The following is a 14,261-nucleotide window of genomic DNA, read 5'->3' as shown; positions in this document are numbered from 1 at the left end:
TGTCGATTAGGAGAAAGTCAGATGCTGTCTGAACCAGTCTGGAGAGCACTGCTAAAGGCCCTTTCTGATTTCTCTTCCTTTCTTCCTCCTGTCAGCAAGCTGAAGCCCTGTTTTGAAAGCAAGGACATGCGGGAGATGTTGGTCCTGTGCTGCAAGAACATCGTGACGCACCCTTCAGCAGAGATGATGCTGAAGATCAGGAAGTCACAGCACGCAGCGCAGTACCTGCAGGTAACCTGCCGTAACTTTCCCGGCCACCTCTCGGTCAAACCCGACCTCAGCACACACAGCCTATGCTCTGGCAGCAGCCGTGATGCCACACCTCACTGCCCTCTTCTGCTTTCAGCTTCAGCAAACGTCCCTGAAAGCTCTGGGCCGGCTCATGGCGGTTCTGCTCCAGACAGAGCCCAGCGGCGGCTTCTTTCAGAACATAGTGCATGTGAGTATGTGTGGGGCAAGGGAGAAAGCATGGTGCCTGTCGGTAGTGGGGGCAGATCTGGGGACTGAGAGGGTGATCAGAGGGGAGCAATCTCCTGCTGACGTGCCAGCTCACTGCGAGCTCAGAAATGGGCAGAGCGATGGGCCCTGCAGGGGAAAGGCAGGAGCCAGCCCCTGGCAGGCCACAGCCGAGGAAAAGCTCCCGGGTTGGCAGGCAGGATGACTGCAGAGAGCGGGGGCAGCAGTGCCGGTGCTCAGTGAGGCTGGAGGCCACGTGGAGCCACAGGGCAGCCTTGGGGGAAAGTGCTGGGGAAGGAGGAACAGGGAGAGGGGCGGCAGGAGGGAAAGCAAAGACGTCCTCAGTGAGACAGATGCTCTACCCCAGGTCCTGCAGAAATGCATGGTCTCAGAGAACGTGTGGGAGCGCAAGAGGGCCCTGCAGACCTGCTCCCAGCTGCTGGCTGCTTGCGAAGAGCTTCGAGTGAGTAAAGAGCCCCACCGCATGCCCCCTGCTCCCTCCCCAGAGCCCCTGAGCTGGAAGGCGAGCTCTGCCCAGCTGTGCATGCTGTGCCACGGCGTGAGGAAGGCACAGGCGGAGAAGCCAGGGAGAGCCGGGGCTGCCTACAGCTTTCTTCCTGCCTCTCACCCCTGCAGAGAGCAGATGCCTGCGAGCACTTTGGCTCCCTGGTGGGATTGCTGGCGCCTCTGACGTGCGACCCCATGCCCGCATCCCGCCAGTTGGCTGCCTCCTGTCTGAGCTCCCTTCTCCGAATCCAAGGTGAGCAGAGCAGGTTGCACCAGCCCTCTGCCCTCCTCCGTAGCACTGCCAGAGCCCCACGGGCTGGGCCCTGTTTGCAGGAGGGAGAGGCACCGTGCACAGCTCTCTTCTCGTCCCCACCCTGTCCTCTGTCTCTCCCCCATGAAGAGCGGTTCCATTTCCAGAAGCATGACTTCCCTTTTCTCCCTGGGCTCTTTCCAGCCAAAGCAGCCAACGGAGTCATGGAGCCAGGAGACATCGGGAGCCTGTCTGAGGGACTGCATGCCTGCAGCACTGTCTCTCAGCTCCAGACCACGTCCAAAATGGCCATGGTAAGTGGACCCAGAAAGGGGTGGTGGGATCTCTGTGTGGAGGCTTCTGCACGACTCTGTGCTGCTCCCAGCCTTTCACACCGTTTCCAAAATGAGCTGTCACCCTGAGACCGCTGTTCTCAGCAAGCAGCAGGAGGCTCTGAGCTATGGCTGGCCTTCAGGCACGCAGTGCAAGGGGCTGACTCCATGATGTGTGTGTGTGTGTGTGTGTGTGTGTGTGTGCACTTGCGTGCATGTGTGACTGTGGCTGCTGGGAGGTAGGCTTTGCATGTCAGCAGACACCATGGGGGCAGAAGCTGAGCGAAGGCTCAGCCGCCTTCCGTGTAAATAGCAGGGTACGGACAGCAGGAGCGTTGTGAATGGCCGGCAAGCCACTGAGCTAAGAATGCCCTCCAGCCTGCTTTGTGCTCTGAAGAGCTGCGCAGAGCAGTGATGGGATCTCTCCTGCTTCTCATCTCTCTGCAGATCGTGTGCAGAAACTTCCCCGTCGAACGCACCGTCGACTTCATGATGGCCACCAAGGAGACCATCCGGAAAGCCACAGGAGTGCGCGTGCGTGCTGCTGGGAAGTGGGTGACCACCTTTCTGCAGATGCACGGGAAGGACATCTGTTGGAACGTAAGAGACTTTCTTCCACGTGTCTTGGTTTGTTTCTGGCTGTTGCACCATGCCCTGTGCCGTCTGCTCTGGTACTAAAGCAGCACAGCCTGAGCGCAGAGCCAGGGCTTGGACAGGGGGGCTGGTTTGAAATTTAGGCTTAGGCGTTGCAGCATGTCAAGGGAGCAGGCACTGCTCACGCGCTGAGTGTCCATGGTCAGGCCCTGCAGAGTCCAGGATGCAGCAAGTCCTTCCTTCTCCCCTTCTTCTTCCAGGTGCCACCCATCCTCTACATCCTGCGCAGCTGCGCGTCATCTACGCAGCAGAGCACGTTCGTGCCCTTCCTGTGCCAGGCGGTGGTCATCCTCACCCGCTGTCACACTGAGGCCGTGATGAACAACTTCTCCCGGCCGCCTGGACCCACAGACAGGTACTGGCACTCCTGCCTTTGCTGTAGCTGTAGCTTGCCTCTGCCAGAGGGATCCAGGGAGGAGGCAGCTTTTCTTTTTTCCTCTCAAAGTCTGTGTGAGGTGGAAATTACTCAGTCACAACTTGAGACTCTCCATTTTCTAGTGAGACGTGGAAGAGAATAAGAGAGTTCTGCCTTCAACGGTGGAGCCAGTAGAAGAAAAAGGAAGAAAAAGAAAAGGAAACGAAAGGAAAAAGAGAAAACAAAAGGAGAGAAGAGAAAAAAGAAAAAAAAGAGAAGAAGGAGAGAAGGGGAGTAGAAGGGAGAGGAGGGAAAAGGGAAAGGAGAGGGAATGAGGAGGAATGAGAGGAAAGGGGAGGGAAGAAAAAGGGAATGAAAAAGAGAAATTTAAAATGAGGAGAGGAGAGGAGAGGAGAGGAGAGGAGAGGAGAGGAGAGGAGAGGAGAGGAGAGGAGAGGAGAGGAGAGGAGAGGAGAGGAGAGGAGAGGAGAGGAGAGGAGAGGAGAGGAGAAAGAGAAGGAAAAAGAGAAGGAAAAAGGGAAGGAAAAAGGGAAGGAAAAAGGGAAGGAAAAAGGGAAGGAGGGGAAAGGAGGAGAGAAAAGAGAAGACGAGAGGAGAGGAGAGGAAAAAGCGAAGGAAAAAGGGAAGGAGGGGAAAGGTGGCGAGAAGAAGAGAAGAGAAGAGAAGAGAAGAGAAGAGAAGAGAAGAGAAGAGAAGAGAAGAGAAGAGAAGAGAAGAGAAGAGAAGAGAAGAGAAGAGAAGAGAAGAGAAGAGAAGAGAAGAGAAGAGAAGAGAAGAGAAGAGAAGAGAAGAGAAGAGAAGAAAGAGAAAAGAGAAGATTGTATCATTTATTAAAAATAAATAAATGCGAGAATCCTGGCTGAGATGTGAAAAGGGTATGTGTCATAATATGTTGGCAGACAGTGCTTGGTGGCAGGCTTTAATTTTAACAGTCTTTCAGACCAGAAGCTGTGTAGCTCAGCTCTAGATTCAGACACTTACATTTAGACACTCAAATGTAGTTGCTGCAGACGCCTTAAATTTGGAGGCTCCTCAGTTGTGCAGTCAGACATGAGTACCACTGAGAGAATCTGGTCCATGTTGGAGCTGTGGGTGGTTCCTCACTGAGTGGCTGACGCTCCTTCAAAGCTCAGCAATGTCTCTTGGCAACTCAGATGCCAAAGAGGTATTTATCTGCTAGCTCTGCTTATCTTGGCAGCAAATCTGGAAATATTCACACAATAATTTGCATTATTTTGGCAACAGCACGAAATGTGAACCAACAGTAATAGAAGCCACTCTCAGCAGTGGCAGATGGGCTGCACAGCTAAGGGTGGAATTAGGCTGCAAGTTCACACATCTCTCACAACTACGCTGTGCTCCTAGTTAGATTCAGTGGGTTTACAGACTTCCAGAAGCAAAAGCAGCTGTCAGCCACGCTTAATCAGACAGGTTGGCAGATGTTTGGCCTCACTAGAACATCGTGAGGACACAGAACAAACTCAAAGATAGCCAGCAATAGCATTTCTCACACTGGAGAAGAGTAAGGAGGCTGTGGATGCCCATCCCTGGAGGTATTCGAGGCCAGGCTGGATGTGGCTCTGGGCAGCCTGGTTGAGTGCTTGGTGCCCTGCACACAGCAGGGGCGTTGAAACTGTGTGATCATTGTTCCTTTCAACCCAGGCTATCCTGTGATTCTATGATTCTCTGATACATTTTATTCACAGACAAAGGTCGCATGTCTTAAAGCATCATAAAACTATGTTTTAATTTATGCACTAAAAGAAACACTACAACAGCAAAAATGAACAACTTGGTTTTGATTTATATTTTTTTTTTTTCTCTCCCTCTCCTTTTTAACCTTAGAATATCATATAGGGAAGAACCACTGGTGTCCCCACACAATATGACATAACCCCACTGACACAGCAGTACTGGTTAATGTCTTTTTTTTAAGGCTGCCAAATATGCAAACAGAAACAGGCTAAGCTTCTAATGTGGCCGAATATTTCCCTTTCCAGGTAACAACTCCATTAATCACGTACCTTCATCTACCTGTCCAGCAGTTCATTGTTTTTCTGCTGAAAGAGACTTTGCAATTAAAATCGTACTGAAATGAGAGCCATAGTTTTCCAGAATGAAGACTCAGAATGCCCTCAGTGAAAAACAACCTATTTCTTTTAAAAAAGATTTCTCATTTGCACCATGGCTTATTATACATGTAGAAGTATGTTCATTTTGTGTGTGTCTCAAGTTTACCACCAACATGCAGCATAAAAAATGCACACATTTTTTATTCTAAATGAAGTTGAAACAAATTATTTTCAAAGATTTCTTAATACAATCCTTGTGAAATGTTCTGTATTTACGAATCTCTATTTTCTCACTGAAGGTGGTTCCATAGTGCTGCTCACTGGACAAGAGGAATAATTTACTGCATTATTTGGTGGCTGTTTTTCACAGCCTGATGTTAAAACAGCTGGTTTTGTCCTACTGCCTCTTCCTCCCTGAAAAGCAAACTAAACAAATCAACAAATAAATAAAAGGGAATGTACAGACAGAAACTTAATCCACACCATTAGCTTATCCAGCTATCAAACTGCATTCAGACGAGGTGATTTTAAGAGTAGTTCCTCCCATGAACTACAACTCTGACTCTCAACAGAAATTATTTCTGTTTTCAACAATTTCAGTGCCTGTAAGTGCAGCCTTGCCTTACCTTACTACAGAGTTCTAATGAAATCTTAGGAAAACTTGCCTCCCTCACTTTCAGGATCTCCAATCTTTAAGTCCGTGTCAGCATTCACTTTTTGCTACCGCCTATTCAGTGACAGAAAGCCAGCATGCATGTTTCAGTTTGTTTTCCAAGCTTGCCCTTTGACAACAGAATGATGAAAAGACACCACGTTTCTCCAGCCGGTTGCTGATTTGAACACAAGCTGAAGTGCTGTGAGCGGTTTCCCATGAAGTAACTTGGCAGTTTAATTATCAAATGCATTAGTTGTGTTTTCTAGTTTCACTTAGTAGGGGAGAGAAAGCTGAAACTTCAAGTAAGCTTCATGTGCTGCTAAGAAAGACCCTGGATAACGGTGCTTCTCATTAGTACAAGGTGTCACCGCCTGGGAGTTAAGTTTTTGTGTAGCAAAACCACCAGCAGAAAAGTCAGTCTGCCCTTCATATTCATTTCCTTTATTGCCACATTCCAGCATTTTTTCCTGTAAATACCACGGCCAAAAGAATATTTAGGGCAGTTTCGGCATATGTGGGGAGATTCAAGTCATCGTTCCATCAATCAGTGTCTCTTATTCTGCCAGCATCTGACAGGTGACAAACTGGTCTTCTGTTTTTCTAGGGTAGACATCACTGAGCAATGATAAAGAGGAATCAATCCTATACAATTAAGGAGGAAATTATGAAGAAATTAAGAAGAAAAGAATTGAGAAGAAAGATGTATGAGATCTGCTCATTCTGGGAGTGAAGCAAGTCTTGTGGTCAGTAGACGAAAAGATGATTCAGAAACATGGAAGATATATTTTTAAAGCAAGTAAGGTCTGTATATCAGGAGTATAATTAACAGGAAGATACATGAGTTAAGTGACAGGTAACCATAATTTCAGTGTTAAAATGTCCGTTTGGATCGTTGTTAATTTGTTTAATGTACTTAGCAGTGTATTAGCAGAAGATATTTTAGGGTACATATTTTAGTGTCTCTGTGGCAGATGCTTGGTTTTCATAAACCACACATATATTTTACTTTTAAAATAAAAGCAGGGTGCCTCATCCAGAGACTAATTATACTGCAAAGCAAAACCAGCATGTTGCTCTACACAGGTTACCAAAGCCATCCTCCTTCAGCTAGATCTGGCTGCTTAATAGCTTTCATTAGCTGGGAACAGTTTCCAAAGCACTCCGTAAAAGCCATTTCCAAACCATTCTGTCCTAAATCAGGAAGAAAAATTAGCACATGTCCAAACAAAAATTGCTACAACTTTTTTGTTCCCAAAAGAGAAATGAAATGGACAAGTTTGTATTTTCTCATTCCTGACATGAGAATACAGTACAGCTAAAGAGAACAGGTAGTCAGAGCTTCACTGACCATAAACCATTCTGTAATGAATAAGTCCTTTATTTTTTTGTTCTGTCAGATAGCAAACCCCAGAATAACAACTGTCCCACTGACTCTGTGTCAATGTGAGGATTAGAGGGAAGAGTGGAGAAAAGTGGTTTAATTGTATTTGTATGAATGAAGAAGAATAAATCATTTCATCAGTATTTGTAACACAGTTTACTTGCTTTCAGGTAACATAAGCAATCTCCATTTTAAGCAGTACCTCTTGACCCGGGGAAAGAACATCCAGCAGTTCTGGAGGCTAACATACACTATATAAGTACTCTCACAAAAAGTACTGGTGCTGTGATGAGCTCAACCTTCCCCTCTTTCACGTCACCAGTGCTGTAGAGCAAGGGGCAAGTTCTCAGAGCAAACACGGTAAGAACAATCCATGCACTGAAAGGCACACTCATACAGTGCTATACAGTGCAAAATAGTTTTCTTACTAACAGTGATGGTGAAGATAAGAGCCAACTTACCTACAATCTACAGAACATTTCTACCAACACATCCATGTGAACCTCCCTTCTCCACTCTTTGCCCTCTCCTTTCAGACACAGGACACTCACCTGAGACGCAGTGTAGACAGGAATCTTTCAAATAAGCACAGGACATCTAACACCAATTAAGCCTCCCCAGCTTTTCTCTTGGCCTGTAACTTTCTCTCCACACGGATACAGATCTTCTGTAGGATCCATGGCATGTCTGCAGGCTTCTGAATGTTTCAGGTGTCCCAAGGCATCTAAAATAGTTGTAGCCATTCATGCATAAGCACCTGAATTCTACTCAGCGATCTGCAAGGTGAAAATCTCAAGAGTAACATGAGCGTACTTTGTTTGCAAGAACATCATCTGCAGGTTTCTGTTCCTTCCGTTACTGTTTCCTACTTTCACACTGCCAAGAAAAAGCACAGCAACAGAAAAAGGGCACAGGAATATACATCCTTCATTTCTAAGCCCTTGGTGAACTGAATTTCCCACACTGTCTGGAGATGCCTCGGCAAACTTCTTTCTAAATCACACCCAGCTGCACAGTGCCAAAGGACTGCCGTCCTGTAACCAAGTGCTGTCAGAACATGGAAGCATGACTTTCTACATCTACTACATGTACTTTCTTTCCATTGAGCCAGAAATGTCGTACCTTCCAAATCATGATGCTGGTAGAGACCACAGACAGTGCCAACAGCTACCAGGAGAAGCCATGTAACAGCAACTTCAATCAAGGAGTAAGAATTACAAGAGAAAGGAAGTGCAGCTGATGGTTCCCTCATACAGTAAATAAATCCCTAGAAATGGGAACAAAACACAGCTTTTAGCAGTATTAGATGTCGCACAAGGAAAACTGTATTGAAATGTTTTTCAGAATTTGCTCTACAAGTTTTGCTCCTTGCAAAATCTGCAGATAGGACAACTGTTGTGCTGCCATTTTTTTTCCTGCAGATGAAGCTGCTAAAGAGAGAATTGATATATGCAGGAATTGCAGTCAGAGGTACATAAAAGTGTGAATAAATGATAGCCCAGAATCCACAAAACAGCATAATATCTTTTCAACACTGAAAAAAAAAAAAAAAAGGAAAATATTTTTTAAACTTAAATAGACATTTTATGTAAAATGCGTGCTCCAGTGACAACTGTAACATGCAATCTTACCTGTATCCTTCAATAAGCCAAAATGTAACAAAAGAAATGGACTATGTTTCTAGAGAACTGATTTTCTAGGTCACACCTGCACTATGTTCATCCTGAAATATTGAATTATGAAAACATTTAGCTTTGTACTTTGAAACTCATTTGCTCAAACTGTGTACTGCTATGAATGCACATAATATCAGTCAAGTATCCATGAAGCAGCAGACTGTCAAGAAAGAGGTAATCACAGTGTTTTTTGCTAAACATACTCCTATGATTTCATCACAGTTTTCAAATTACGCTGGCTTTGAAATTTGGAGTATTTGCTGGTTTTGAGTCATCAGTGTCAGAGCTCTCTTTCTTTCTATTTCATGCTGCTTTGTCAATTCTACCGTATCATTCTCTTTGGATTTGTTTGCCATCAGTAGGAAAATAATGTCCTTTGTTCAGCCTTCTTTAATGGTTAACTCAGGTGAGAAGCAGAACATGCTGAAAGGCCAGCTAAGTTGTTTAGAAGTATGTTCTCTAAGAACATGGAGTGCACTACACTGGTAAGAGTAACCAGGGGCTTTGATGAGCAGTACTAAAATACCCTGTAGTCTGGAATAAAGTCCTGGCCCCAACTTTCATATACCCATGTTGTGAGGGCTGGTGGATCAAGTCGGACAGTCTGAAGATTCCTGCTTAAAGGCATGACTGAAAGGTCATTTCTCAAAATGCTTCTGGGCAGTGGGAAAATTGAGCAACGTTCAGTTCGGACTGGGAATTCCACCTGACACAGCCTGACCCTTCACACTGCACTTTGCACACTGTGCATGTGACACGGCAGAACAAACTTCCACAGCAGCTTAAAATATAGAACTAATGGGCATTTGCAGAGGTTGAGTGCTCGCTCTCAAAGATCTAGCAGAAGGAATATTTTAATGATAGGTTTCAACTGTTCAGCCCAGAGAAGGCAATAAGATTCAGCCCAGGAGACACAAAAACTGAATAAAAAACAACAACCTGAACCAACAAAATAGAAGATGTTGGAAAAAGCAACTGTTTGTAAGATATTTCTTAGGGGTCGTCATCTATAATTATTTACATATTACATTAGAAGAAGTATTTTCCCATTCATACGTAAGGGCAGCCCATATTTCTGTCTACAGACTATTCCTGTGTCTCCTGTGTTCCCTTGAATTTCTTTCTTTCTTGAAAGTTGGCCTTTTTGTCAACATATTCACAAGTGCAAACACAACTTTGCTGTGAAGTATGGTTCTATGTTCTGTTGTTTTGAAAGATTCATCTCTAAGGTTCACGCTTGGGCAAGAAACACAGCTTGGATGCAGAAAGTAAGAAACAAACAAAAGCTGAAAACAACAACAATTTTTTTAAAAGGATGGAAGAGTTCTCAGCCACTCAGTGACACAGCATGGGAAGATGGGCCAGGGGCACCCTGTAAGACAAGAGTGCTGGGGGTCCCCATGGGGAGTTCAGGGCAGGCCCTGGCAACCTGATCCCATCCTATGTTCCCAAGCACAGGAAGGCGGTCAGGGACAGTGGTGCAGACCTTGGGTGTGGAGTCTCCTTGGGGGGGGACAGGCCCACAAGCTGGGGTGGGTTTGGGCCACAGGTGGGCTCAGCTGGGCAAAGGGCTGACCTGGCAGGGCTGTGAAGGGCCGAAGCCCAGCCTGCTGTTGTCTTGCTGGGAAAGGGACCAGCAGCCCCAGGATGGTGTGGGGGCCTGGGCTTGGGCAAGGGAAGGCCCAGGGGTGGGCATGGACAGGCAGAGTTGAATGAACACAGTGGATATTTGCTGTACATTTTACAGATGTTACACAGGGAATGGGTAGATGTGCTGAAGGTGAGGTTGAGAGGTGTGGCTGACAAAGAGGCATTAGATAGTGGGGCATTACTGACCATGATGTAAATGGCATGGAAAAAGGGGCAGAGATTGAACTGAGTCCAGCTAGGGTGGAGTTCGTAATAGCTTCTTTGGGGCTTTACTTTAGATTGGTGGCCAAGAGAGTGGTGATAACAAACTGGTGTTCCAGCTTTTGCTGAGCAGCACTTGCACGGTATATAGGCCTTGTCTTTTTTTCCCTTTCTGGGCCCACTGAAAGTAGGCTGGAGAGAAGGGAAGGGTTGGGAGGTGTCCTGGTCTCAGGTAGCACAGAGTTATTATAGCAGTTGGAGTGGTTCTGTGTTCTGAATTTGGGATGAAAATAATGTTGATAGCACAGCAGTGTTTTGATTGCTGCTGAGCAGTGCATACACCAAGTCATGGACTTTCAGCTTCCCATACTGCCCTGCCAGTGAGGATGCTGTGGCTGCAAAAGAAGCTGGGAGGGACAGCTGACTCCAGCTGAACAAAATTCCATATCATATGACATCAAGCTCAACCATAAAAGCTGGGGATACAGACACTGTCTTTGTCTTGAACCATAATCTGTTCTTACTCTTGCTCTTCCAATTTTTTCTCCCAAGTACTGCAGGTAAGGAGTGAGAAACTGAGTGGGGACTTAGCTGCCACTTGGAGTCAACCCAACATAGCCATAAATTTAAAGGCTGTAAACAGAGTAAAAAAATATATATTAAAAAAAAAAAAAAAAGAAAAATACCATCCTTCTTGTGATGTTTCTTGTGGTATTTAAATAATTGTCACAAATTTGAAGGGAGGAGCTGTGAGGCTCTTGTTTGCCTGTGTGATGTTAAAGATGCAGTGTACTGAAGAAATATTTCAACACTCTGCCATGTTGAAAAGAAACTGTATTGGACAACAAGAGCCAATAACACCAGATCTGAACGTTCAAAACCCACTTGAGTCAGTAACAATGCCATCAGGTCAAGTTACGCAACTTCCTCTGGATAGACCACTGTTTGAGTAACCTTGTAAAGCTGTTCTTGGTAATCAGGACAAAAAGTAACCACCCTGAAGAATGCAATCTGCTCGAACGTCCCCAGGAAAGCATGGAAGGACAGCTCTCTGATCTGCAGGGACTGCTGTGTGCTTCAGAGGTGCCGCACAGGACACGTCAGAAGGCACCAGGGGATGTCTGGGGAGAAGTGTTCTGCCTCCCACTCAGCAAAGAGGGAGCAGAAAGAGAAGTGCATGAAGCCTTTCCCTGCTGGTTCCAGCAGGAAAATCTATGGTGGGTGCTCCCCCTGCTCCCTGCCCCAGGCTTCTCGCTTTCTCTAACTGAGGTTTCCCTTTTCTACTCTCAGCCAAGTATCACCATTTCCTAGGGATGGCAACTGACAGAGGTTTTAGTAAGAGTGTCTGCATCAAATAGTAAAAGTTCCAGCAGTCACAAAATAGCAGAAAAAGAATTGACAGTCAGATCTGTTTCCCATCTTTACAGCGACTGCATTCAGGAAACAGCCACTGCACTGGCAAGAGCCCTTCACACCGGGTCTCACTGTGGCAGCATATCTTCCCTGACACAACTCAAAAGCAGCACAAGTGTGGCAGTGGAGCAGCATTATTCCATCCTTTCCATCGGCCAAAATATGGCATAGAAAAAGCTTTACAACAATCTGTTTTCACTTGAACCCAGTCATCCTTTCCATGGAAAAGACCAATTGGAACAGTGAACATCTACACAGAAATACGTACTTTGCTGAAGACCAAGATTTGGGCCATGTACAACAGAAAATGCAGTGATCCTTTGGATTAGAGCAGGGAGAATGCTTGGTAGAGTAAGTATAAGGGAGGGGAGTAAGGTATTGCTAGCAAGTTAAGGAAAATGTCAGACATAGTGCCAAAGACCAGAGCTATGTCCCCCCATCAGAATGTATTACTAAACTGTTTGTTCAAAAAGTGTTGCAGAAGGCAAGTATGAACTAGCAAGACATTGACTGAGGCTCTCCTAAAACAGAATATCCAAGAATAGTTTAACTGGTGGTAGGTGAATGGTTGGACCAGATGATCTTAGTGGTCTTTTCCAACCTTTTAACGATTATATGTTTCTATGATTCAGGCATAGCTCTTATCTTGCACAACTGCTTTTATATGCACTGATGTGAATGTAGTGGAAAATCAGACAGTCTGGGGGTGATCCTTACCTTTAACCTGAAAAGAGTTGCAATGCAGTTAGCATTCAGATCCCAGTGCAGTCCCCACAGCTTCCTAGAGTTCAAACAGAATGAAAGGACTTACTGCTGGCACATATTCTTTTTGTTTATTCCTATATGATACTGATTTTCTCCCTCACTGTTACACAGCTTTTTGCTTCAGTGTAAGTGAGCACAGCACTCTCTACCTTTTTGTGACCGTGCTCCCTACAATGAAATTTTGCCTCTTGCAGATTGTTTTAGCAAATCAGATTTTGTATCTGATTTTATCACTTCAGTCCAGCAACTCCTTTTCTCTTTCACTGACTTTGATTAACATGCTTGTGCTAGACTTAATAAACCAGTACTGCAGTTTCATGTCTTGTCAGTCTGGATCACCACCATGCCTGCATTTTCTCTGCTCCTGAAACAGGATTTGTGGCTGAGATTACTATTTAGAGTATTTATCCCCAGCTTGACTCCGTTCTCATTTCTCAGGAATCATTTTCTTCCCACTGTGTTTACAAGCTTGAAAACCAGTTGAGGACTTTTAGGTCACCAAGCAAATTTGAATTTAATTGTTTCATGAAATAGAGCTACTCTCTTGAGAAAACCTGGCTGAAAAACACTGCCTATGACATTAAACAAGGATTTGGTTGGAAGATTCAGAAACACGACTGCAGTATCATCTCAGTATTAATATAAATAATTGTTAGGCAAAGGAGGAAAGATTGCACTAACATCAAAGCCCAACCATTAAGCATGAGATGAGGTGAACTGTGTGTATGAAACCCTCTTTCATCAGCTGTCTGGAATTATCCATTTCTGAGTTGAGAATTCTTGCTTAAATTCCCCATTAATTCGCCTCATATGTTTTGCAGCCACCACTTTGAGCTGTACCACAGACCAAACTCAGCATCATTACAAGCAGCACTGCATGCGTTTTGTAAGACTCCTCACCCAGCTCTCCCTGTCCGGATGCTGTCCTTGGCACCACATCTAATTGTGAATGCTTCACCCACTGAGGAAGGAAATGTGATCCTTCCAGCTGTGAAGCATGCTGCACGCTTTCCTTTGCAGTGAAATCACTGTGTTTCACATAGTTTGAGAGGCCTCCCCATACATACCTGGATTATTTCCTGAAAGGTAAAGGGGTCCAGAAAAGCTGGTCCCTCCTCAAGAAGGAAGTCTGGAAGGTGCAAAAGCAGCCCATCCCCCTGAGCTGCAAGATGAGCCTGTGGGGGAGAGCACCGGCGTGGATGAACAGGGAGCTTTTCCTGAAGCTCCAAGAGAAAAGAAGAACCTTATTCCTGTGGAAGAAGGGATGGGAAATTCAGGGAGAGTACAGAGAAGTTCTTAGGATATGCAGGGAGAAAATTAGAAGGGTGAAAACCCAGCCTGAACTCAACTTGACCTCAGGGTAGACCCAGTGGCACAGGTGTCAACTGAATTGAAGGCTAGTAGGAGGGATGAGCTGTCTTTTGTTATAGCCTCTAGCTTTTGTAGCTACAAAAGCTTTTCCAAGAGAATAAAAGATAACTTGATTTGTGATCAGTATTCATCCTTCACCTTAAAGGCCACTGTCAAGCACTTTGAAATTTTTGTTCTCTGGTTATTGTTAAAGCTGACTTCAGGGTTACTGCTTTAAACGTTTCTTGCTGGAAAATCTCCCGCTTCCTCATCTCCTGACATTTCCACTGTGGTCTCCATTGATGAAGTGAATGCTTAATTAACGGAATCCTGAATTAACAGAAGTAGCTTTACTGGACTGAGCAACACGTTTCTTGACAGCTAAAGATTTCATGATTAGCTGGGTTTTCCACAAAACATTATTTAAAGCTGGATCTTTTTGTGCAGTAACAGAAGTATCTTAGAAGCTTTACTTTGTGGGAAAAATGATACAATGAATCTTATGTATATACATATACAGGTA

At 45.2% G+C, this 14,261-nt stretch overlaps 1 protein-coding gene and 2 long non-coding RNA genes across 3 annotated transcripts; 2 read left to right on the top strand and 1 right to left on the bottom strand.

Moving 5' to 3' along the window:
- The first annotated feature begins 146 nt into the window (after window positions 1-146).
- On the top strand, window positions 147-902 carry LOC149911436 (uncharacterized). The gene is made up of 3 exons (XR_016463334.1): window positions 147-231; window positions 347-439; window positions 824-902. It is a non-coding gene; the product is annotated as an uncharacterized LOC149911436 (long non-coding RNA).
- Window positions 903-1,098: 196 nt separating this feature from the next.
- Window positions 1,099-2,975, top strand: LOC149911435 (maestro heat-like repeat-containing protein family member 2B). Its single transcript, XM_090133785.1, has 5 exons — window positions 1,099-1,216; window positions 1,418-1,527; window positions 1,993-2,145; window positions 2,400-2,554; window positions 2,698-2,975. The coding sequence occupies exons 1-5, from the start codon at window positions 1,159-1,161 to the stop codon at window positions 2,747-2,749; spliced, it is 528 nt and encodes a 175-aa protein (XP_089989911.1). The 5' UTR covers window positions 1,099-1,158; the 3' UTR covers window positions 2,750-2,975.
- Window positions 2,976-7,811: 4,836 nt separating this feature from the next.
- Window positions 7,812-14,162, bottom strand: LOC149911434 (uncharacterized). Its single transcript, XR_016463333.1, has 3 exons — window positions 13,456-14,162; window positions 12,341-12,404; window positions 7,812-7,950 (listed from the first exon to the last, which is right to left on the bottom strand). It is a non-coding gene; the product is annotated as an uncharacterized LOC149911434 (long non-coding RNA).
- Window positions 14,163-14,261: the final 99 nt, after the last annotated feature.

This window comes from Phasianus colchicus, unplaced genomic scaffold (genome assembly GCF_987193195.1).
Source record: "Phasianus colchicus unplaced genomic scaffold, bPhaCol1.hap1.1 HAP1_SCAFFOLD_116, whole genome shotgun sequence".
Taxonomy (NCBI): Eukaryota; Metazoa; Chordata; class Aves; order Galliformes; family Phasianidae; genus Phasianus; species Phasianus colchicus.
This window is presented reverse-complemented; position numbering and strand designations above follow the sequence as displayed.